At 38.9% G+C, this 23239-nt stretch overlaps 2 protein-coding genes and 1 long non-coding RNA gene across 5 annotated transcripts in view; 2 read left to right on the forward strand and 1 right to left on the reverse strand.

The window, feature by feature from the left end:
* The first annotated feature begins 1431 nt into the window (after positions 1-1431).
* On the forward strand, positions 1432-3948 carry LOC106952270 (proteinase-activated receptor 3). Its single transcript, XM_015040287.1, has 2 exons — positions 1432-1754; positions 2825-3948. The coding sequence occupies exons 1-2, from the start codon at positions 1688-1690 to the stop codon at positions 3865-3867; spliced, it is 1110 nt and encodes a 369-aa protein (XP_014895773.1). The 5' UTR covers positions 1432-1687; the 3' UTR covers positions 3868-3948.
* A 311-nt stretch (positions 3949-4259) lies between these two features.
* Positions 4260-6004, forward strand: LOC106952273 (uncharacterized). Its single transcript, XR_001425947.1, has 2 exons — positions 4260-4751; positions 5022-6004. It is a non-coding gene; the product is annotated as an uncharacterized LOC106952273 (long non-coding RNA).
* Positions 6005-11276: 5272 nt separating this feature from the next.
* The window catches only part of LOC106952275 (synaptic vesicle glycoprotein 2C-like), a 48067-nt gene continuing 36104 nt past the window's right edge, over positions 11277-23239 (reverse strand). For all 3 annotated transcript variants that reach the window (XM_015040290.1, XM_015040292.1, XM_015040291.1), the window contains exons 5-13: positions 20702-20835; positions 20329-20418; positions 20138-20248; positions 19946-20034; positions 19292-19456; positions 16377-16510; positions 14260-14463; positions 13964-14123; positions 11277-12871 (exon numbers count right to left, since the gene is read on the reverse strand). In XM_015040290.1, the coding sequence (XP_014895776.1) occupies positions 12688-12871; positions 13964-14123; positions 14260-14463; positions 16377-16510; positions 19292-19456; positions 19946-20034; positions 20138-20248; positions 20329-20418; positions 20702-20835 (1271 nt within the window). In that variant the 3' untranslated portion in view covers positions 11277-12687. The remainder of the gene's footprint in view (positions 12872-13963; positions 14124-14259; positions 14464-16376; positions 16511-19291; positions 19457-19945; positions 20035-20137; positions 20249-20328; positions 20419-20701; positions 20836-23239) is intronic.

A 23239-nucleotide genomic window follows, 5' to 3' on the forward strand; every position in this document is an offset into this window, starting at 1 on the left:
AAAAATTTAAAAAAAAGATTTATTAATTCTGTTTGACTTTATGGGAAACAGAAACAGACCACAGACGTGGTCGTAAAAAAATACAGGAAACAGATGGCTGCCAACGGATGCAATGCGGTGGAGAGAAGGAACGCCGAAGCGACGTGCTAAGATGAGCTGTTTATGGATTTTCATTGTTTCTGTGTCACTACCACTCTTATGAGGCAACAATTAGTTTTTTACTTCCAACCACTTGGAAACCGCCGTGGAATAGATCAAATGACTTCCCTCCTGACTTTGCTTTGAACATCTCTGTGGTCTTCATAGCTTGACGTCACTAACGCGAAGCACTCTCATGTCTTGCAAACTGAACACACAAACATCTGAGAAACAAACTCAGTGAAAACACTGAGACATCTGTTATCAGCTGGATGCTACAGCTCCAATAATAAACGGTCCCTTTGGTCAGAGAGAGTACCGAAACGCTGCGTCTTCACACATCCAAAACGTTCTCACGTTTCGTCATTACTAATGGACACGTGACGGACCAACACGGATTAGAAAGCAGTTAAAAAGCTGGAGGAGAAGCCATGGTGGCCATACATTTTTATTAATAAAACACTTTAAAAGAAAAAAAAAAAAAGGTTACAAAATCCAATGACACAGTTGTGGTCAGGGAGAGATCATGCTAGCAATCAAACAGCATCGTGATCACCAAGAAAAACAGCAGACAGGTCAGGGTGTCATGCTGAGTGGTGGTGATGGAGGACAAATGCAGCGAGGCAGAGACATATTGATGATTTAATGAAAATAATAATAATAATAATAATAATAATAATAACACACAGGACCCAGGAACAAAAAGCCATCAGGGTGAACAAGCAGCAGGATTAACTAGGAGAATAAGTTGAATATAATGCAGAGCCTGATTGGTGAACAAGGGACAGGTGGCCGTTGCAGGTGTGAGGAGAGAGAGAGAGAAAATGGCACAAGGGGCAAGGGAGAGCACCCAAAGTGGTAAAAAGCTAGAGGTAAGGAATATAACAAAACCAAAGAACTGAACCAAGGTAAAACAGAAATGAAGCTGATCTAATCAAAGAAACAAGAGACTAAAATCAAACCCCAGAATAACTCAAAACAGCCCAGTGCATCATTTAAGCTCCAACACTGTGAGTTGAGACTAAACAAAGCTGCTTGCCTTGAGACAAGCTTATCATCTCCGGACAGACATTTCCTCAATAATCGTCTGGCTGTCTTTGCTACGCTTCACCTTACGTCATGTTTCCCCTCACATGTATCAGTTTCCCGTGTGACAGAGGAGTATTTAAATATGTGTGTTGCCCTTTGCAAAAGTGTGTCACGCAGTGCGGGTTTAGCTTAACAGTCTGCTATTCAAATATGCTGCTGGTCATTGTGAAGGAAAATTGAAAGTAAAGACATAAACGTGTTGGTTTTAGGAGGAGTAAACAAGAAAAAAAAAAGTTGAAGCAGAGGTGTCTCATATGGGCAGAAGTGAAACCAAGCGCAAGCTGCGACGCTGCAGAGTTCACATGTTTGATGCTTTTCTCACCCGTCAGTCTGTGGGTTTGAGGTGGGACTTCTCACTTGAACACTCCCACGGAGCTGACAGCGAGGGGAAACTTAGCAAACAATAAGCTGTGAGATTCACTTCTGAGAAGGGCATCGCTTTACTGCGAGGCAAAACAACATGAGGAAACTTTTCATTCTCCTTCCCCTGTTTGCCCTTTTTATACACGGGACACTTCAGAAAAATGGTAAGAAATGCTTTAAAAAACGATTTCAGTGAGGTTTGATTAAGATCACTTTAAATGTAACATTAAACATCATATGTTTTCAGGCATGTATATGGCAGATGAACTTTAATGTCAAACAACTCTCTATTTCACAGAGACTTAAAGTAAAACTGCTAATCATTGGGATTTTAGATCGTCTTTTAATCCAGAGAAAACTAAATCTGAGAAGAGCACGGATTGACTGTAGGGAAATCATTCTGTTGTTGTCAGTGAGTCAATCTGTATTTACAGTGGAGTTCTGTAAAATCAGGGCAACACAAAGCGCTTCACGTGAAATAAAAGACATGATAAAGAAAAAAGAAAAATGTAGGAACTACAGCAGCCTCAGCATTAAAAAGAAACAATCGTAGTTTGAAAGACTGAGGAAACTGAGGTGTAAAAGCAAAGATCTAAATGAGTAAAAAGAAGAGTTAAGATTATGAAAAAAATTATAAATACATTTAAATAATAATTGTAAAATAATTTAACTCAAGCAGCTTGTATGAAAATAACAGCAGTCGAGCAATATAGGTATGGTAGATTTATTTGAAATCAATAGTTTGTTAGATTGTTATGATTCCACTAAGTTAGAACTAGATTCTGATAATTTCTTTATATTCTTTGGTCTTTCCTTTGTGTGTTTGTTTTTTGGTTTATTATTTATTGTGCTTGTAGACGTAATGTTTCTCTCTGTTAGTGATAACGTTGGTTTCTATTTTTCCCTTCTTTCCGTTCGGTTTATGTTCCTCTTTTTGAACTTCAATTTTGCTGTCTGTATTTTGGTCCAGTCCCTGCGCCAGACGTGACACAGTCATAGTCATCTTATGAGTTTATAAAAATGTCTTAATTCATAGAAGTCAACTAAAAGCCAATCCCAAAAGCTTGCTTTTGGAAAACATCAGTGTTCTCCACTGTGCTTTGTGCATTTAAAACATCGGATCGTAGAGGAGATAGTTGCCATGCCGTCTTGTTTGTTCCAGTCCAAAGATTAAGAACAAATGCATGTCAAAACAAGTTTTTAAAAAATGACAGAATGTCTGAATTTCTTGCAGGAAAAAGGAAGGCGGCGATAATTCAGCCCAGGGTGTTTTTAGGAATCCGTGCCACAGAGTCTGTCGTCCATGGCACCCAGACTCCCAACTCCACTGGTCCTCCGTCTCTGCAGCAGCCTCTGCAGCAGTTAAGTGACACCGCCATAGGGTACCTCAACGGACGCCTGAGCACCAAAGTCATCCCCGTCATCTACTTGCTGGCGGTGATCGTTGGAATCCCGACCAACATCATCATCCTGTGTTTGCTCGCCACCAAAATTAGAAAGGTGTCGTCCGCCATCCTCTACTGCAGCCTGGCCACCTTTGACTTGTTCCTCCTCGTCTCCCTCTTCTTCAAGGCTCACTACCATCTCCTCGGAAACGACTGGGTGCTCGGAGAAGCCGCCTGTAAAGCGGTCACCGCTTGTTTCTACGGTAACCTCTACGGCTCAGCCCTGACTCTGGCTTGCATCGCCGTCAAACGCTACATGGCGGTGGTGCACCCATTCATGTACAAAACTCTGCCCAAGAAGAGGTGCACGGCCTGGGTTGTCCTGGCCCTGTGGCTGGCCTTCGCCGCCTCCATCGTCCCCGAGCTTTTGGTCCAGCAGACTTTTTGGGTCTCCCAGCTGAACCGCACCACCTGCCACGACGTGATGCCCCTGACGTCTGACTCTCACAAGTTCCTGCTCTTTTGCACCCTGACTCTGGCGGTTCTGTGCCTTCTGGTCCCCATGGTGGTCACCACAGTGTGCTTCATCAAAATCCTCTGCGTGCTCAACCGGTCGCACTACGACTGGGCGATGTACATCAAGTCCAGCTCTCTGGTGTTTACCATCTTTCTAGTGTGCTTCCTTCCCGCTGGTGTCCTGCACTTTCTCCATTATGTGCAGCTGTCTGCAGGAGGGGCAGATAGTCTGTACAAATATTTCAACTTGGCGGTGTGTCTCTGCTGCCTCCATGCTTGCCTGGACCCCTTCTTCTTTATCCTCATGTCCAAGTCTGCAGGATCCAAAATGTACTTTCTGACCTTCAAAGGCAAGAACTTCAGTGTGTCATTCTAAAAGAAACTAAGGGTGTTTTCACACCTGATAGTCCTGTAGACTCGGTTTGATGGGGTAAGATTTGTTTCATTTTCAACTGGTGCGGTTTGCTTTCACACTGTACTGTGTCAAACGATCCAAACCCTTTGAAAAACCTGTTTACTTCCTTACCTGCGGGGGCACTGCACCAAGAACCTCTGAGGGGAATTGCATGAACACAACATCCTACTTTGCAAAACGTAAACAAAAATGAAGCAGCATCATATTTTAGCATTTCTCTCGCTACCGCTAGACTCTCGCGTTTATTTTGGCTCGATTGACCAGGAATGCCCTGCACTATAATGCATTTCCTGCTTTTGGAGCGGTCTCGTGTCTGCTTGCATTCACATATGCATTTGAACCGCGCCAGAGTTCACTTCAACCGAACTGAGACTCAGGTCTTTTTAGGCGGACCAGAGTTTGCTTCGTACATCCTCATCAGAGTTCGATTACGCCATGCACACCTTCCCAAATGAATCAGACTTTCGGGGCAAATGAACTAGAGTTCAATTAAAGCGAACTAAATAGTCCTGGTGTGAATGTACCCTAAATGTTTTGAAGAAAACTGACAAATTTCATGCTTTCTGTGGCTGGAAGCCAAAGAGAAAGGAATTTGGTTTAAGGGAACGTTAGCCTTGATGCAACGGCTGTTTTGAATAAATGTTTATGACAGATTGGTTTACTGAAACCTGTACGTTTATTACCAGTTTGATGTTAATGTTACAAAATAGTTGAAAGCATTCTTAAATGTAATTTCTTTAAAGCTGATGAGTAAAAAAAAGACATTAGACAGATGCAATCACAAACAAAAAGAGTTAAAGGAGAATCAAATAAATGAGTAAATAATACTTGCAACATCTCAGATTGTGTCAAAAAAAAGCCTGAGAAAAAACAGATGGGTTTAATGATGGGATAACAAAATGTTGCATCATGCTGTAGCTAGTTTAAAGCCAGACAATGCTCCAAAGAATGGAAGCGTTGAACTGCCAAGGCTACATAATAAATTCAGGAGAAGTGACTTACTAAAGCAGGAAAGTTTCTCATTAATGACACACAAAATTACATTTCTTAAGAAGGCATAAGAGGGTTTCCTGTGACCCTCCATCTTCTCACTCTGTTTCTTCTTCTACCGCAAGGTGCTGCTGTTTTACTGTTACTACTTTTCTTGTTTAAATGAGAACATAGTTTGGCTTTAGTGAGATACAAACCTCTATGCAGTGAGTTTTATATCTCTTTAAACAAGAAAGTTTCTCAAAGTGCTGCTCCCGTATTTATTTTCATCCTCTCTACACGGCATAAAATGTGGTTTCCTGCAGGTGGATTATTTGGTAAATAAAGCCATCATTCACCAACTTCTTGGACAGCCAGTAGCTACTGTTCTGTTTGGAAAGTCATGATCTGGAAAATGAAGCACAACCTTGCTACTAAAAGTAAAGCTAGCATGCCAAGACTGAAGAGCTGCAAGCACAAAAGTGGCAGAATGCTAGCTAGCTAGTAAATCAGATTGCCCTGTTAGTTAGCTTGGCAGATGCTGCTCTATACACAGCAGAGCAACAAAAGGAGGTACCACTCTGTGAAATAAGCACATCTACTTGGAACTGCTGTGACTTTAAATCTGCAACTTCTTGTGACAGAAGCTGAACTTAAATCTCGGCTCAGACAAATCTTTGTTTTGAGTACATGAAACGACTGACACTCACCCTTGTTGTCTCACTCTCCGTTATGTGGTCAGTATAACATGTATTACAATGAGAAAATACATCCTGTTCTTCAGCAGTGCATATTCGCTTAAGTGCCTGCAGTTTTAGATGACTAGAAAGAAAAACACTGGGTTGGCCAAAAGTTCCTCTGACAAGTCCCGGTACGACAGTGTTAGTTTAATGTGAAGATGCATCTTGTATAAAAAAAAAAATTTCCATCGTATGAGCAAGAATGAAATACAGAGTAAAAACCAGCTTTTAATTTGCTTATGCTTTGCTCTTTACGAACGTATTTATTTTTTTTATTGTTTTTACTGTGAAGCTCTCCTTTGTCCCTTTTATTAAATGTTATCCTGTATTTCACCTTACATATTGTATAGCTTATACTGATAATGGTTAAATAAATAAGTTTTAAAATATGTGTGGTTTTCACTGGAAGTTATTGGTGGTTTATTAAGTATACTGGGTAACATTTCACTCAGACAGCAGCCCAGCCCACTTTTTTGGTTGGGTCAAAGGGTGTATCTATGTTCCAGATAGGGCTGAAACGATTAATCAAATTGTGATTAAACATTTATTGAAATAATCAACTAATTTAGCAATCGATTAATCGTTAGCTGGACTATACAGACTCTACAGAACGGCCATTTCCTGAAAGATCAACGCAGTCAGAGAAGTAATTAAGTCAAAACTACAAATAATTAACAGTTCTTTAAATGAATGCTGTTATTTGTTTTCTTATTCACAAAAGTAATGTAATTATTTGCTTATTTGCATATTTTATTGTTCTTCAAATATTGCATGAAAAAGCCTTAAGTGGTTAAATGAAAAAATTTGCTAAATATGCCATTTTTTTTTTATCAAATCAATCAATCAATAGAAATATCAATTACTAAATAAAATAATTGTTAGTTGCAGCCGTGGTTTCAGAGTGTTAAAAAGTGAATTTACTGTGTGTTCTGACTTTTCTAAAGCTTTTGGATATGTCCGTTTGTGGCCTGGTTTTCATGCTGTTTGTCTGCCTCATAAAATCCCGAGTACATACTCTGGAGTTTTACAGTCGTAACGCGACATGTGAAAACGGTCAGGAGTTGTAAATGCTTGTTCAGCTTAGGCCTGTTTCCTGACACAGCAGGAAGAATTTTTGAAATCGCAACGGAATACTTAAAGCAACATCCTTTTCAATGATGTTTGGTTTATGATTCTTCAAGTTCCCCTCCAAACTCTTAAAGTAAACAGTGATGCGTTTATTTCCTCAAAACTAACTTCTTTCTTGGCTCTATCAGGCTAGACATTTCTTTTCTCGCCTGTGGACTGATATGTAATATTTGTAAACTTTTGCTATCAGTCTCTCACATATCTTCCTCTGATTTTAATAGAAATACTGTCAGATATTGACCTTTCTTTGCATTTCACATGGTAGTATTCTCTGCATCATTTAATCTCTGACTAAGAAAACAAATTTTTTGGACTTCCTCAGCATGCTTCCTCACTCTGTGTTTCTGCATGTGCTGAACTTCTTTATCACATACACAACTACTACTTAAGAATCATCATAGTAAATTATCTTATTCAACACTGTGCAAGCACTCTGTCTGCGCTGATGAAAACTCACTTACCTCAGGATCCAAGATGCTTGAAAGACTGAAATGTTTGAAGCCAATCATTATCTGACCACTTTGAAGCTCAGTGGTTATTTTCAGGAAGTGACACTGAAAATCCATTCCTGGGTCATTCGATCCTTAAATCTATAAAGAAACCATCAAAATGCCCAAATGACAGTAATCCATGCAGTTTGCCTCTGAGAAATCCAGTTTCTTGATCTCGACACATCCACTTTTTGCATCTCTGTAACATGTTTCTCCAAGTGTGCAACAACAAAGTAAATCATGAGAAAGTAGCTTTAGATCTGTAGAACCCCTTCAAATAGTCCAACCCTTTCATCTACATGTAGCTTCTTTTCTTTACCATCTTTTTTTTTTATTTCCTGAGGTTTGTACTGCACATTAGTTTTACTAAATCGTAATTTGCAGATAAACTGTTGTTGCTTAATGTTGTATAGTATTTTAAACGAAGCAGCCTAAGTCTACATGTGAAACAGTTTGGTGCCGCAGAGCAAAAGATGTCATGAAAATAGACTGCATGCTGTTCAAACACATTACTTTGCACAACAAGTTCTTTTAATGCCCGTCTCCTTGGTAGTTTGGCTTTGTGGGAAAAGAATGAGCATCTGTCTCACGCCTCCCCTTTTTCTGACCAATCGACGGGTCAGTCTGAGGAGAATGGCTCTTATGTAAGTGGGACTAAAAGCACTGCTCAGAAGAATAAGAAACAATGTGTTTTTGCACTGTTATAGCATGTATGTGCTTCAGCTTTACATATGTGTAAGGTTCATTACAGGGCAAGGCTTAGTTAAGGGCCTGCAGTCGGTCAGCCCAGCCAGGAATAAAACATTTCTCTATTTATGATTATTCTATTTTGTATTCTCTAAAACTGTCGTACATGTCTTCATCTCAAAACACAAAACTATTAATTCCTGTTAAGCTCATGAATATGTTTTGGTTTGGTGAGTGTGATTTCTAAATATGATAGAGCTATTCTAGTACGAAGCAGAACCAAAACTCAGCCTAACCAGACATAACAGACTTCTCTTTAAGTGCAAGTAAAACATTTAGAAACACCTGAATATCTCACACAAGGGAAAGAAAATGTAGAGACTGTGAGAAAATGGTAGAAATCTGGCAAGAGGCAACTATATACACATTCTTATCATACTCTTTTTAGACTCTGGATTCCCAAATGATATATATAAAATTCACATTAAATCTTTAAATTAAACTTTGGACCAACAACAGTTCAGTCATTTTTTGACATGATGTTTCATCTTGTTCATGAGGTGGCTTAACACAAGAAAATGGACAGTTTTTAGTTTTTCTGCCAAATGTTTTCTTTCCATTCAGCTAACTTAGAACAGCCAGCTAGCTTCCTTAGCAATGTCTCCTTGTACAAGCCCATAATGGTCAATAAACAACTTGGTAAAATAAAGAAAGAGGAAATGGTGCCACCTGGTGGTTTATTAGAAGAATGTAATAAAAAGCCTCACGACTCTTCAAATGAAACTCTTTATTCAGTTTGTTTTATCCACCTTTAACACCGCATTCTCTTTTCTTATCAAAATAAATCATATCAAGGACACGTAAATTGTTTTACACACAAATCGACAGCAAAGGTCCTTCAATCTGGCGCGTGCCGTCTTTGTTGCTCAATTCCGGCAACACATTTCCGGCTCCCAAATGTTATAATTCATCTAACTAAAAACACTCTGGACTCAGATTTGAGCACCTCTGCTGGGTGAACAGTTTTGCGGGACGTACATTTTTAGCGCTAGCATGCGCTTTCACGCCTTCGTGAGCACCCGTCCACAACACATCTGACGACACGCAGGAGCGGTACATTCATTAACCCGGGAAAACACGTCTCCTAACCCGCACAGAGGAACAACGAAGATACAGAAAAATGGCTGGAGAGCGAAGGGAGGGGGCACACACAACATGGAGACTTTAGTAACAAACATGCAGGATTTTTGTGAGACGTTTGTTCAGCACAAGTTGGAGCTGCAAGGGTTAAAGCGCTAAACGCGGTAAAGAGAAGTCTTTAAAACTGATAAAACATCTAAAGAAGAAAAACCGTCCGATTTACTAGGGCCATTATAGACGGAGGAGTAAATTTACGGCAAAAAATTCAGAGAAAACTTTGAAAACTCAAACATTTCTGAGTTTTTCTTTGCAACATTTGACTTGTGGACCTCACAAATTTCTGAGTGTTTTGATGGAAATATGCTCCTTTTTTCTATCTACCATGGCCCTAACATGCTGTAGTAGGATTTATTAATGATAAATAAATAAACTATTTAGAATGAAAGCACTACCAAATTAGGAAATACATTGTGTTACTGAACATTTCCAGATATGATGGTTTATCCTTAAATCCCATTGCACAATCGAAGCTCTGTTAGCATAGCAGCAAGCATTACGTTCAGACGATGCTGTTGATCATTTTAGTTTACTCAAATGCCCTCCAGACAATAAAAATGGAGGTATCCTTCTAGAAAGAGTTCATTAGCAGCGTTTCAAATCCAGTTGTTACGGTTATCTAGAGGAAACTCCTGAAACTTCAAAAACCATTTCTAAAATGATTTACTTGCTTGAGACTCGCAGAGCGTTGAGACATTTGCTCTCATTGCGCTGAGCTCTAAAAAAAAATAGCACAACAGACTAAAACAGTCGGCTGTTTAGCATTGAGAGCTAACACCATAGACATGGCTTTTATTGTTGGTAAAGGATGCTAACTAAACCTTTTGTACAGCACACTTGAATGGTAAATAAATAAATAAATAGCGTCAGAACACTCACGCACAAACACAAACACACACACACACACACACACACACACACACACACACACACACATCAATAAGGGACCAAAGGAAAAAAAAAAAAAGCAAGAAAGAGCAGCAAAGCGTCCAGCAGAGGTTTGGAAGAAGAGCTGGGCTAGACAGAGAGAGGCACAAGTTCAGAGAAAGGCTTTTGAGTTTTACAGGGAGCAGCAGCAAGGCAGAGGAGGTCAACACAGGACACAGAGGACCAAGAGACACCGTGAGCAAACCGACAGGAGAAAGATAGAAAGGAAGAAAAGCACAAGCTCAGACACCAACAGAAATGTCCTGTGGCGCAGATTCTTTACAGAAGAGCGAAGCCCTTCGTGGCGAGCTTGACGCCGCGACACGTACAGAGAGACACGAAGAGAGGAAGAGACAGGAAGCATTCAGACAAAAAGGACTCTACTCCCAAAAGTCTCCACAGTAAAAAGCAGAAAATGTAAACTTTTTTTTATTATTATTATTTAGAAATGTAGCTGCAGAAGTTGCCAGTTTTGACTAAACTACTACTTTATTATTATTATTATTTTATTTTTTTTTTTACCTTATGACCTTGTCAGTCTTGTAATTTGCGTCAAAAGGCTTGATGATCATCAACCTTTCATTATATGTTCATCACAAAATGTATGTAGAACATATTTCCAGTTTCTAGCTGGTGACTAGACTCACGAAGCAGAAGAAGCCCGATGCTAAAAACTATGTCAGGTTGTTAGGAGGTTTTGGAGCTTGTCGTTGGATTTGCATAAAACATGAAAGGATTGTTTAATTCTCAACAACATACACCATGTTATTCAGTGTAACTATTAAATATTTTAATACATAAATAATTCCATCAGTACTCATAAAACAAAACAAAAGCAAATGAAGTAAAAATGGGAACGATTGTGAACCCTCCCCCCCATAAATGTGTAAAAATAAAATGGCGTATTTGGGTCTTTACAAATAGAAAAAGCAAAGAAAATGTCTGCCCAAAAACTGAGAAAGTTTTAGATGAATCAGTTTTCTAGAAATTTTCTAGAAACAATTTCTAAGATTCAAAAGTCAAACATCTGCAACTTTTGAAACTCAGAAAATTTCCAAAAGTCGCATATTTTTGACTTTTCGAACTCAGTAATTTCCTTTTTTTAAATACAATTTCTGAACTTAATCTACAGTCTAATACATCAACATAGTAAACCCCTGGAATTTTAGGTGTGTACTTTCTTTTAATCATAACTTCAGGTTGAATTTTCCAGGGTCTAGTTTTGATTTTTAATTTTTTTTTTTCTTCAAATCTGAGGTCATAATGTGCAATCCTAGAAAACAGCCACTGGGTGTCACAGTAGAGCAGCAGTCTGCTTTGCTACAGAAACAGTCAGTCACGGAGCTCCAGCAGTCAGTAAACACTTCAGCAGACTGTAGAACATGGAGACATGTGGAAAAGACTCTCTTTTCACCATACTGTAACGTTCACGTCTTTTCAAATGATGAGATGCTACATCAGTGCAAAATTATGAAAGCTCAATTTCTGCACAATGGAATTTACTCTAGAGGTTCCTCATAAAGGACTGCTTTGGAGAAGTTTTGTTATATTGATTTTATTTTGACCATAACATCTGCTCCTGCTATGACAAATAAATAATAAATTAATAATAAAACAGACAAGCTGTTAATGTAAAGGTTTTGTAAGAAGACTGACACTACTAGTCATCTCTTGTAATTCTTAATCTATCCAACTTCTAATAAATATTCTTTAGTTTGTTGATGAACATTTGCAATATTAATATAACGGTGACTACTGATGTCATTGTAGGGTACTATATAAAAAATAAACTTAATATACTTCAACAATATGTGGAAAATAATTCTATAAAAAGTAACAAAATATATTAAACTAGTTTTTTTTTTAAATGGTTCATTTCTGCCATATTTATTTCTGCTGACTTTTCAAAATACGACTGCACAATAGAAGTAGGTTTTGCCTTCCAAGGGGCGCATGCATGAATAATTCAAGAGACATAAAATAAGAGTACTATTCTCCAAAGCAGATTAACAGATCAACATAATATAAAAAGCCCAATGTTTGATGATTATGTTGTTTTGGTGATCGTTTGCAGCACTAGCTGAAAAGCCGTGTTGTTTCTCAAAGTGCAAACTCATTGACTAGGTCATAGAGCATGTAATTGTGTCTGTATATACTTTCTTTCTGAGCAGTACTGGAGGAGATATGAAAGGTTACTGAAGCTCCAAGCCTTTTGCAGCTTTTGTTGACACCTTTGTGGCTTGCATGTGTGAAAAAGCTTATAGCTAATGAGCTGCTGTTTCATTTCCACTCATGAGAGATGAGACTTTTTCTTTAAACACCAAAAGTTCTGGAAAAACATAAAACTGGCATCTGGTGCATCTGTAAGACAATTTTCCATACAAGCTTTCTCTGTACATCTACAGCTCTGTAAAACTGCATTAGACTCTTAACCAGGTATTTTACTCAGAATCAACTGAACAATCATCACCTGTAATGAATTTTGAGTTGTTGCGATTCTTAGCATTGTTTCTTTTAGATGAAATACATTTGGGCAATGGCAGCAATAACTGTTTCAGTGATATTTAAATAAACAATAGCTGAAAACCAAGTGTTCAGTAGGCTGAGTAAAAACCTGGTAAACCCGTTTTCTTGGCCGGTGTTCACATGAGGACGTTGGAACGTGTGTCTGGTAGTCGGAGGCCCACCAGTCCGCCACCAACCAAAACAGCTGACGCCAGGAGAATAGGAATAGCCTTGGTGATGCCAACCAGGGAGCCAAAAATCAGGTTGCCAAGAACTGCTGCCAGCTTACATATGGCGTTACAGAAGCCAAATCCTGTGCCCCTGAAGATCAAGAGACAAACAAAGCAGTCAGCCAAGAACAGAATGTGTATCGTTAGCTACAATCAAAAAGATCAGATGTTCAGTTACTCACTTATACCTAGTACCAGCTACTTACTGAGGACTTACGTAAGGGTAGCCAGTGTCTTTTGTTTTTCCAACATCACTTCAGTGTGACTGTATTTAATAATTATCTGTTGAGCATTAAGTTTCACTGTGTTGCTAGGAACAGCTGGCCATTCCTCTAGAAGAGCATTTGTGAGGACAGTGAGTAGAACAGACTGTCCTCCACTCTGTGATATTAGCTAGCCCAACCCTCTGTGGGTGAACTGATGGGTTCTCAACTGGTTACACTTTGTTTTAATACCATGAGAGTTGATGGTCACCAGCGACCAGAACTACCTATGAAGAGAATCTGAAATCTGAAAATATTTGAATTGGCTGTTTTGCAAACGTTAAGTAGCATTGCACCAAGGTATTTCAGTTTGCAAAGCTGAATTAAAATGTTTTTTTTTTGTTTTGTTTTTCAAATATTTTAGACTTCTACTAAAAAAAATCCATGTCAGAATACAGGGTGGTGATGACAAAGTTTTACAAACCAGAATTGAAGCCATTAGCTTGATTCTTGTTTCCAATTAACACCTATGCCTTGGTTGGGGACAGAAAGTGTGTGGCTCAAAGACACATCAGTGCTTACGCCAGTCTCCATCTTCCACTGTAATGGACCAGAACAGCCTTTTACGTTCCTTCAACCACAGGTTATGAAACAAGTGCTTTGATTATCATGTGTTATAACTGAGACAATCTGTTCAATAATCAGCCAGCAATCGGTCAACAACTCATTCTCCTCAGTTTTCCTGTCCTATTGTGACACTAGCTGGTGAACAGATATGGCCCAACGCTGCCCCAGTTTAATGGTCAGTGTGCAGATTTGTTGATTTTTCTCACATTTTCTCTTTTTTATGCCTTTCATATTGTCATTTTTGATATGCTGCTGTCAGTAAGTGAACCACTTGTACTTAAAATATACTAAACAAGGCCTGACACTCATTCATCAAGTCGTACTACCAAATTTAATTGAGTCGTGTAACTCACCTCCTGTCTGTAGGGTACAACTCAGTGGTGACTACATCCAGGGAGTTCCACGCAGAGATACTGAGACCATTGTAGAGACAGAGCATGAAGATCATCATGGACTCAGACGTGCCGAACCAAAGGAAAAAGCAGCTGATCCCCGACAGCACCATGGAGCCTCCTGGAGGACCGCATATAGAACATCCTTTACAAATGGCCCACATTGTGGCACTGGGGGCCATTACAGACGCCTAGGCTGGCGTCCAGAGACCAATGGGTCATTTTTGCACAAAGGTCAGAGCAGATCCTGGACCTACCTAACATGCTGAGGCGTCCTATCTTGTCCATGAGAAGAGCAGAAACGATGTTCCCAGGCAACACGGCCAGCGTTCCCAGGAAGTTGACGAAGTAGACCCAGTAGGCGCTGTAATCATCGTCAAACGTCATCTGGCAGCCGGTCTTGTTGTGGTGGAAGGAGCTGTTGATCACTCTTGAATTTGTCAGCTTGGCATCATCTATGTCTGTAGAAAGCAGCAGAAATGTTCAGCTAAAAGGTTCATTGATTAAAATCAACATGAACTTCTGGCATTGAGTCCAGAAAAAATGCATTTCCACCAAGCTTAACGGTATATTAAAGGCGCACATTTTATACGTGTGAGTTTCTGAGGCAACTAAGGCCAACTAAGACCTTCCATTTCTTTCTTTTTTTTTTTAAATAAACCATTTTTAAAACTAAACTCAGTAAAAAATTCCCTAATTTCATAGAAAACACAGAATATAGGGAACCTTATAGACCATCCGTAATGTGTTGGTGTTTTCCCTCTCATAATAAGAAGTGAAACAAACCTGCCTGCTGCAAAATTGCTCATCATTATAATTCAGCAGCTGCTGTGCTGAGAAAACGTTCCGGCTTCTCACCAAACACACACACATGCACACACACCGTCCTCCCATCCGTTCTTAACCCGTCTCTCCTCATTTCGTCTTTTTTTTCTTCACCATTTTTCCAGACATATTGCTGGGAGCAATGAGACTTCATTTCCCAGAGGGCTTTACCGGCAAACTTGACATGGCCTCACTGTTTCCATGTTCAGCGCTTTCACAGAGTGCTGGAGGGAACTGTTTTTCCAGCATGCTGCTCCCACAAGGTCTGATTCAGCTCCGCTTCTCTCAGATCATTTCATGCCTCTGCTGCTTTCCTTTTGCTTCAAGTTCGGAGTTTTTTTTTGTGTGTGTGTGTTTCTAAATGACTAGGCAGAACCTCAAATAACGGAGAAAAAAATTCACTTTTGACTTTTATTTTGGTTACTTTCATGCAATTTAAGTGATGAATTAACAGGGATGTGTAATTTCTGTTGCGACTTTGAGACAAAAGTACAAGGTATGCAAACGATTAATCGACTTATATTACAATGAATTCCAATTGATTAACTAATAACTCTAAGGCCAGTCTTTGTCAAACTTTGTAAACAACCGTTTACATGCATGTGCTAAGTGCGACAGGACGCTGCACCCCACGCTAACTAACTGCATCGCAACACCCAAAATAAAGGAAAATTTCAAAATCTAGAACTATAACACAAAAAGGTGTCATAATTTTAATTTCATTTATTTTGGTAGGGACAATGCACATTAATTCACGGCCAGAATTGGCCAGAAGGTTGTTTTCCATCTGTTGTCTGTAAACAATGAGCGGTGTCTTGATGAAACAAGCAAAGGTTATACAAAAGAGGCTAAAATTAGTCTGTATTGTCTGGAATTTGATTTGGGATGGTTTGGTTTCTTTCTTGTTTTTCCATCTTTTGATGATGTTTTCACTCTGCAATGTTTTAGTTTATGTTTATGCTGCTTTCATGACTCCCTGAAGGAGAAGATACTGATGGGCCTGTCACGATACTTTGCTAGACGATAAATTGTCCAAGGAGTTATTGCCATAAATGACAATATTGCTGTTTTGAGACCTTTTTCAAGTAATGTAATGGCAATGGCAAAATAATGCAATAATTATTGATCATTTGCAAAGATCAATAAAGTTAAAATTATAACAAACATTTAACACTGAAACTGGAAGACATTTTAAATATCCAAAATAAATAAACAAAACAACAGAAACAAGTAAAATGAATTATGAAATCTATGGAAACAAAATTGTCCTTCAAAAAATAAAAGGGCTCATTGAGACTGAAGACGTTTGTCATCCAATTTTGATAGAAAAAAAGAAAAGAAAAAAACGATGAATTATGCAAATAGAAATTATTGGGTTCGCTTTAATTTATCATGCAATAAATAGATTTATTGCTTATTGCGACAATAAATATTAAACTCCAATCTGACCTCCCTGAGAAAAAAAACGAATCCAACATGCCAAATACAGCTTTCCCTAAGAGAAAGGTTAAACATCTCAGTTGAGCACTTTAAAGAGTTACAGCCTCACCCGTGTTGTAAAAGAAAGAGTCCACAAAGGTGCAGTTTTTGAAGGAGGATCCCACTGAGGAAACATCCTCAAAATAGCAGTTGATAAAAGACGAGTCTATAAATGTCACCGCCTTGAACTTCATGTTGAGAAACCTGCGAAGAGACAGAAAAAAAACAGTAAAATCCATTAAAGCAGGAGTAAAAGAAAGAAAAAAAGAGGTATCTAACATTCTCCAGATGCCAGCCGGTGCTGATACAGAATTATTTCCCCTTGAAAAGAAGCGTGTTGGTGTCTCACTTGTATCACCGAAATGCAGAGTTGCTTTTTTTTGCTAAATGCACAGACATCAAACACGGAGTTCTGAATAAATCGCTTCTGTGTAGTTGGAGTATTGGATTTCTAAAAGCTTACTTTTTAGACATCTAGACTGAAAGTTACTATTTGATTTCCCTTTGGGATCAATAAAGTATTTTTGAATTTGAAATTGAAAGTTATGATAACAAATTTTGCTGGACGATATATTGCCCCGGCAATTATAATATTATTTTGAGACCATTTTCAAGTAATATATTGATAATGGCATAATAATGTAAATTCATCCTCTCAAAGACTAATACCCGGGAACTGGAAGGTGTTTTAAAATATCCAAAATTGAAGAGACATTTCAGTTGCTGTACGTTTTTGTTGGACAAGGAACTGAAACTTAAAGGTGAGTTCATGTTTGTGAAGATGAGAAACATGTTTTGCCTTTTGATAAACTGCATAAAAACAATCATTTCCAGAACACAATCTGCGTGGAGGCTTCCCAGTGAAAGTTGGACTTTTAACTTCACCTTTAATCTATGTTTCACTCTCTGCTGTCTCTTCTGCTGCAGGTGCAGAAAACCGCATCGTGACTTGTCAGTGGAACCAGAACAACAGATAGCAGCATTTCTCCAGTACAAGCATTTCTTTAAAGGCTCCACATTGAACACGTTGTCTTCATGTTCCTCCATCGCTCCACAGAAACAGTTTTTCTCCCAACTCATCGATCGACTTTAGCCCGTGACTCAGAGATAGCATAGCTTGTTGTGATGCTAACTGAGAACAGAAACTCCAGCACAATGCACTGCAGGAGTTTTTCCTACTCCTTTAACTTCCCCACGTTTTGTGAAGCAACAACCACAAAACATCAAATGCATCAAGAAAAAACTTTACAAAAAAAATGTAAATGAATTAAAGCTTGAAAAATGCATAAAGATCCAAGAGATGTGAATAATTTGATAAAACACTGGAGATGAACTCCATGTTGTCAACTTCCTAAAAAAAAAAATTGCCTAAGTTATTTTTTTTGACTACATGTAAGTTTCATGTTTTCAGTGATTTAACTGTATGTTTAATATTTCAGGCATTGTTTCTACTAAAACAGAATTTGTACCTTAATTCTTTATTTAGTACGTCTTTAAATCTTTTTTAATGTATTAGGATTTTTGATGTATTAGGATTTTTAAAAAATCATTTTGTCATTTCTTCTTGAAGCAGATTTTCCAGTCTATATACAGTTTTTATTTGTTGCAACTGTTTTCCTTATTTTTATGTATGAAATCATATAAATGTCTGTATTTTATGGGTTTTTTTTAACTAATAATGAAGGTAAATTAGCATTTTGCTAAATCTGGTATATTTACAATATTCTATATCCGTTAATATGCATTGAACTTTTTAAATAAGTCAATATTTAAAAGCTTTTAATTATTTAATAATACAATCTGTTGCATGCAGCGTTCCCCACCATGGTTGTGTTGGTGCGGATTTACCCTGCAGTATCACCTCCACTCTGGCCTTTGTGTAAATGAACCTTGTGTTCAGGTGTGTGTGTGTGTGTGTGTGTGTGTGTGTGTGTGTGTGTGTGTGTGTGAGAGAGAGAGAAAGAGAGAGGGAAGAGGGCAGAGAAATGGACCGGGTGTGTGATAAGGCTTTTAATTTCCTGGTGTTTGGGGAAGATAAAGGAGGCAGGATTAATATTACCTGTTGTGGACGTTCGAGAAAATGACAAATAGCGCTGCTGTCCCACTTCTGGACGAGCACCTTTAACGACGGCGCAGTGCGCTTCGCTGCGGCTGCTTTTATTTTTCTGTCTGGAAAACCAGGAATTCACCAAAGTTGGACTGTAAACTCAGGACTTTCAGTCAATGCCGCGGAGATCTCACATGGGAATACGGCAAGAAACGGAAGATATTATCCGTCGCTCGTGGTTCTATTGGGTTCATCTATAGATCTACAGATTCTAGAGTAAAGGAGCAGCATGCTTTACTCTAATGCAACCAAAGCGTGACATTGCACTCGGTTAGGTAAGATTGGAGCTGTTTAGTGATTGACACTTTGCTCCATGAAGGAATTAACATTACCCACATTTTCTATAGCAAATTAATTTTAATCAAATAGCACATATTAATGCTCTTTGCTTTAAAATGACAAATTTATATCTTAAACAGAAGGTGTTTTTGTTTTATTGGCCAAGTATTTTTTTTTCTTTTTGCTTTGCCTTTTTTTTTTAATGAAGAAACAGACTGAATCACACCCAATATCCAAAATGAACTACATACTGTTAAGGGTTTTCATTGTTGTTGCAGGGAATAAACTAAACATTTATATGTTGACCAACAAGTTAGGAAACTGTACAACACAGATTCTTTTTCTGGCCTTTTCAGTTAAAAATTAATTAATTTGTTGCTGAGCAGGTTGAAAAACCCCCAAAAGAAGTTCCAACAGAAATGAATTTGCATTTTTAACTGAACATAGATAAATAGATACATTTTGGCCCCTGAGGGCTTTAAATTTGTTGATTTTGTCCCATGGTGCAGAAGGTTTGGACACCACTGATGTAATTCCACCAAAGGCCAAACGCTGTGGGCAGTCCGGTGTCTGTGCATGAGGCCGTGTCTTAGCTGTACCTGTCGTTCATAAAGACTCCGTTCCTGTGGATCTGGTTCTCCAGTGTGAAGTTGAAGGTGAAGTCTTCAATGCGCTCGTTGTGATGGATCTTCACTCTGGAGGCGTACTCGTCAGCCTGAAGGTGTTTGATGACGTCCGGGAACCACACCGACAGCCCGTAAAACCTGCAACGGCGCACGGCTCTAAATTAACAACACCTACATCTTTGGAGTTTTGTTTTGTTAACAGAATTGTTTTACCGCAGCAGCAAGTAACAGAATCATCTCTTTGCCCTCCAGCGTTGTGCGCATGCACAAAAGTTTGTGTAGACAACGACGTGCAACGTACCTACAGGCTCCAGATTTTTAAAAGTTGATTTTATGGATTTGTTGATTGTCTTAACAAATAGCTACATGACTTTCTTTAGTGTTGGGAATAACAGCATGTGGGTAAACAGACCAGAAAAGAAAAAGGCAAATTCTGTATAAAATTACTTATCAGCATCCATGGTCAGCGTATGAGTGATGCACTCACTACCTTAGAGCAAAGTTCTTCACACAAACTGTTAACAGTTAAGTGTCAACCCCAGGGCCGTGGATAGCATCATTAAACATGATCAAAGCAATAAAAACACAGAGACTGTGAAAGGAAAACCGGAGGAGATCGTTTCCTACCCAAATGACAAAGTGAACCAGACTGCTGCCAGCTTCATGGTGTTTTCTTTCACTGGGTAGCTGAAGCATCTCATAAACGTCAGCCAGATCTGCCAGGGGAAAAAAAAAAAAAAAAGTTAACATCAGCCACATCCAAAAAGTTAAAAAAGACCCAGATAAAGAAAAAAAAAAAAAAAAAAAACAGCTTCATACCCCTCTGAGCTCAGCCTTGATCTTGCAGAGGACCTTAAGCACCGGGTTGGCCGACTCGTTCTGCATCTCCACCAGCTCGTCCAGCTGTTTGGGGATTTTTATCCTGTTCACCTGCAGGGGGCGACACCCATCTGTCAGCCGCTGAGCGCTACAGCAGACGCTAAGTGGTCGGGGATGGTGAGCATGCTTACGGTGAAGACTCTCTCAGGCTCTCCTCGGGCCCGCATGTTGGTGTCGTGGATGTGTTTGAGAACCATCCAGGCCTCGTCGTGTTTCCCCGTCTGGGAGACGGACACATTTAGCAGGTGAAGCACACATACTCTGAATGCTAAGGCTAGTGACCGTGGCCACTGATGTCGGCGGTTAAATAGCTTTTGTAAAACGATAAGTTGTTTCTCTGCTGTTGGCACACTGAGCAGCGCACACTGACAGCGCTAAGACCTGTCAATCAACAGATATTAGCGCTGTTGATTGACAACGCTAAGACCCTCCTTCTGGCTCTGATTGGTTGTTTTTGGCCAAAATGTCAGTGCTGCTATTAGAACAGTATTGGGTGAGTTTTACCTCCAGGAAGAAGCGGGGGCTCTCGGGCATGAAAGTGAGAGCGACCACCGCCGAGACGCACGGCAGCGCACAGACCACCACAAACACTCTCCAGCTGTGGAACTGGTAGGCTGACCCCATGCTGAAACTCCACCCTGCACACAGAGCCACGCATGTGCAGAATGTCATTGGAGAGCAAAATTGATATCAGAAAAAAAACAAGCATTACAGCATTTATTTCTTTTAAATGTTGCAAATTTTAACGTGAATCCTAAACAGACAGATGTTTTCTGAAGCATCCTCAGATGAATTCACCTTCAAGTCAGCAACTTTCTTTGTGTCCATGCAGACATTCAGCACATTTAGTCTTTATTTTTCTCCATAGGGTCACACCGTCGGGCCTGATGCAGATGTTTTATCAATCTGTTGTTGTTAGTTTTGGAAGTGATTATTCCAGCTGTTTGCACAAACTAACAAACCAGTGATTTTGATGCTGTGGAGCCGCATGTGACTCCTCAAAATACATAATGTATAAGCAGTTGGAAAAAAAATATATTAATCATTTTTTCTGTTTTAATCTGGTTTTTCATGCATATATGCGTCAGTGAAAGTAACTTATAAAAATATCCATTCAACATAAATTACACATGAACATGAATGTGTTATTTAACTTTATCAAGGTTATTTTTTGTAAGAATAGAGATACTTTGTTACCATGACGCCATGTTGCACCGAGCAAATCAATAAATTAACTTTAAATAAGCATGTAGAAGACATTTCAAAACATAATTTTAGGAAAACAGGCAGTAAACTTTAGGGAATTTGAAACTTTTTCAGCAAGTCGGGAAAAGCGCCTTCATGTCCTGCAAGTCCTGTACATAACACGCATGTTAGTTCTCCACAAAACCCATTTGGAATTCATGCAAAGGACGCACACATAAAAAAATATTAAAATAAGAAGCCTAAGTTGTATTAAGAACAGCTTGATGAAGAACGGTTTGTGTAATTTTCTATTTTTATCATATATACCATGTAGATTTTTGTAAGACGAGATCAGAACAAAATGTCTCTAAGTTCAGTTTGTCATTTTCCCAAACATATTCTGCACCCAGGAGACGAAGGCCATCGTCTAATGATCCACAATTCACAACAAACTTTGATAAATTAATAGAATATCCATTGGTATTAGCGAGTAATTCATTGTTTTATCATGTACACATGAATAAAATCAGTAAACAATAGAATGATTTAGCATTTTTCTTTTCTAGAGAATATGGATGAGGTTTGGAGAGAAGCGGCACACGTCACTCCTCTTGACGCCCAAGCAGCAGACGAACTCACCAAGGAAATCAGTTCAGCTCTCTGGTCAGCAACATCTGCCCAGTTCAATCTCGACAGAACTGAACCCTTGAGTTGGCAGCAGCAACTCAAGGGTTGCAATATTTTTAACTCAGGTGTTCACTAAGCTGCGACAGACTGGCGACCTGTCCAGGATGTACCCCGCCTCTCTCCCGGAACGTTAGCTGGAGATAGGCACCAGCACCCCTCCCGACCCCACTGAGGGACAAGGGTGTTCAGAAATGGATGGTGTTCACTAAGGCCTGTGTTCGAAACAGACCCACCACATTGTCATGTGGGACAAAAAAAAAAAAAAAAAGGGGTTCAGTATGTCCAGTACTCCTAGCAGGACTCACAAAGAGAAATAAATGCAGAAATGAATCATCTGCTTCAGTCAATTTCATCACAATCACAATTCTGTCCTATTTATTCTAACCTATAGATCCATGGACATAAACTTTTAAAATTGAAAAATAAAATAATTAAAAGGAAAAAAAATTAGTTCACTGTAATATTTATCCTTAAATGACGGCGGGTACCCCGATGTGAACGCGTATAAATGTTTAAACTGCTCATCGAGTGAGAAAAGACCACAAGGACCAAGTACACTGTAAATCAAAACATTGGATTTAATTGAAAAAGATGAGTGAGTATAACTTGACTTTTGTCAAAGTCCAGTGAATTTTTGGGTTGCAATGAATTACAATGTTGGCTTTAATCAAATAAATAAACTGGATTCAACTTCTTTCTTTTTTTCACGTAGCTGTAAAAATCACTTGATTTAAATAAGTTGAGAAGCTTTTGGGGTAAAAATGTTTTAAAGAAGTACTTATTTTAGTTTATGTGACAGTGAGGATTGGCCAGGAAGGTATCCCACAAGGCATTGTGCCGCCAACAGCAGAACTAATTAAACCACTTTTTTATATGTCACAAAAAAGTGTTTTAAGATGTTTAAGGCAAAAAGGTCAACTCCAAAGCTTCATCTATGCTGAAAGCAGAGCAGCTCCTATTGACTAGTTGTTTTTTTTTTAGCATTTACAGTTGCATAAAACTGCACCATGAGTGAGTTGTATTTTCATTTTTAATTACCGTTCTGCCTGAGGGTGTAGCCTTGCTCACTGAAAAGTAAACAAAATATCACACTTTTTATATCCTGTTAAAGTTTAAGTAGAGACACAAACAAAAAGCAGGAGCAAGAAACTGTTTCAATCAAGTAATTAT

Source organism: Poecilia latipinna, unplaced genomic scaffold (assembly GCF_001443285.1).
Source record: "Poecilia latipinna isolate Pla-1442-1.1 unplaced genomic scaffold, P_latipinna-1.0 Scaffold503, whole genome shotgun sequence".
Lineage (NCBI taxonomy): Eukaryota > Metazoa > Chordata > Actinopteri > Cyprinodontiformes > Poeciliidae > Poecilia > Poecilia latipinna.

Coding starts and splice junctions, on each gene's coding strand:
- LOC106952270 (XM_015040287.1), top strand. CDS start 1,688: ATGAGGAAACTTTTCATTCTCCTTCCCCTGTTTGCCCTTTTTATACAC. Junction 1,755..2,824: donor CGGGACACTTCAGAAAAATG/GTAAGAAATGCT, acceptor AATTTCTTGCAG/GAAAAAGGAAGGCGGCGATA.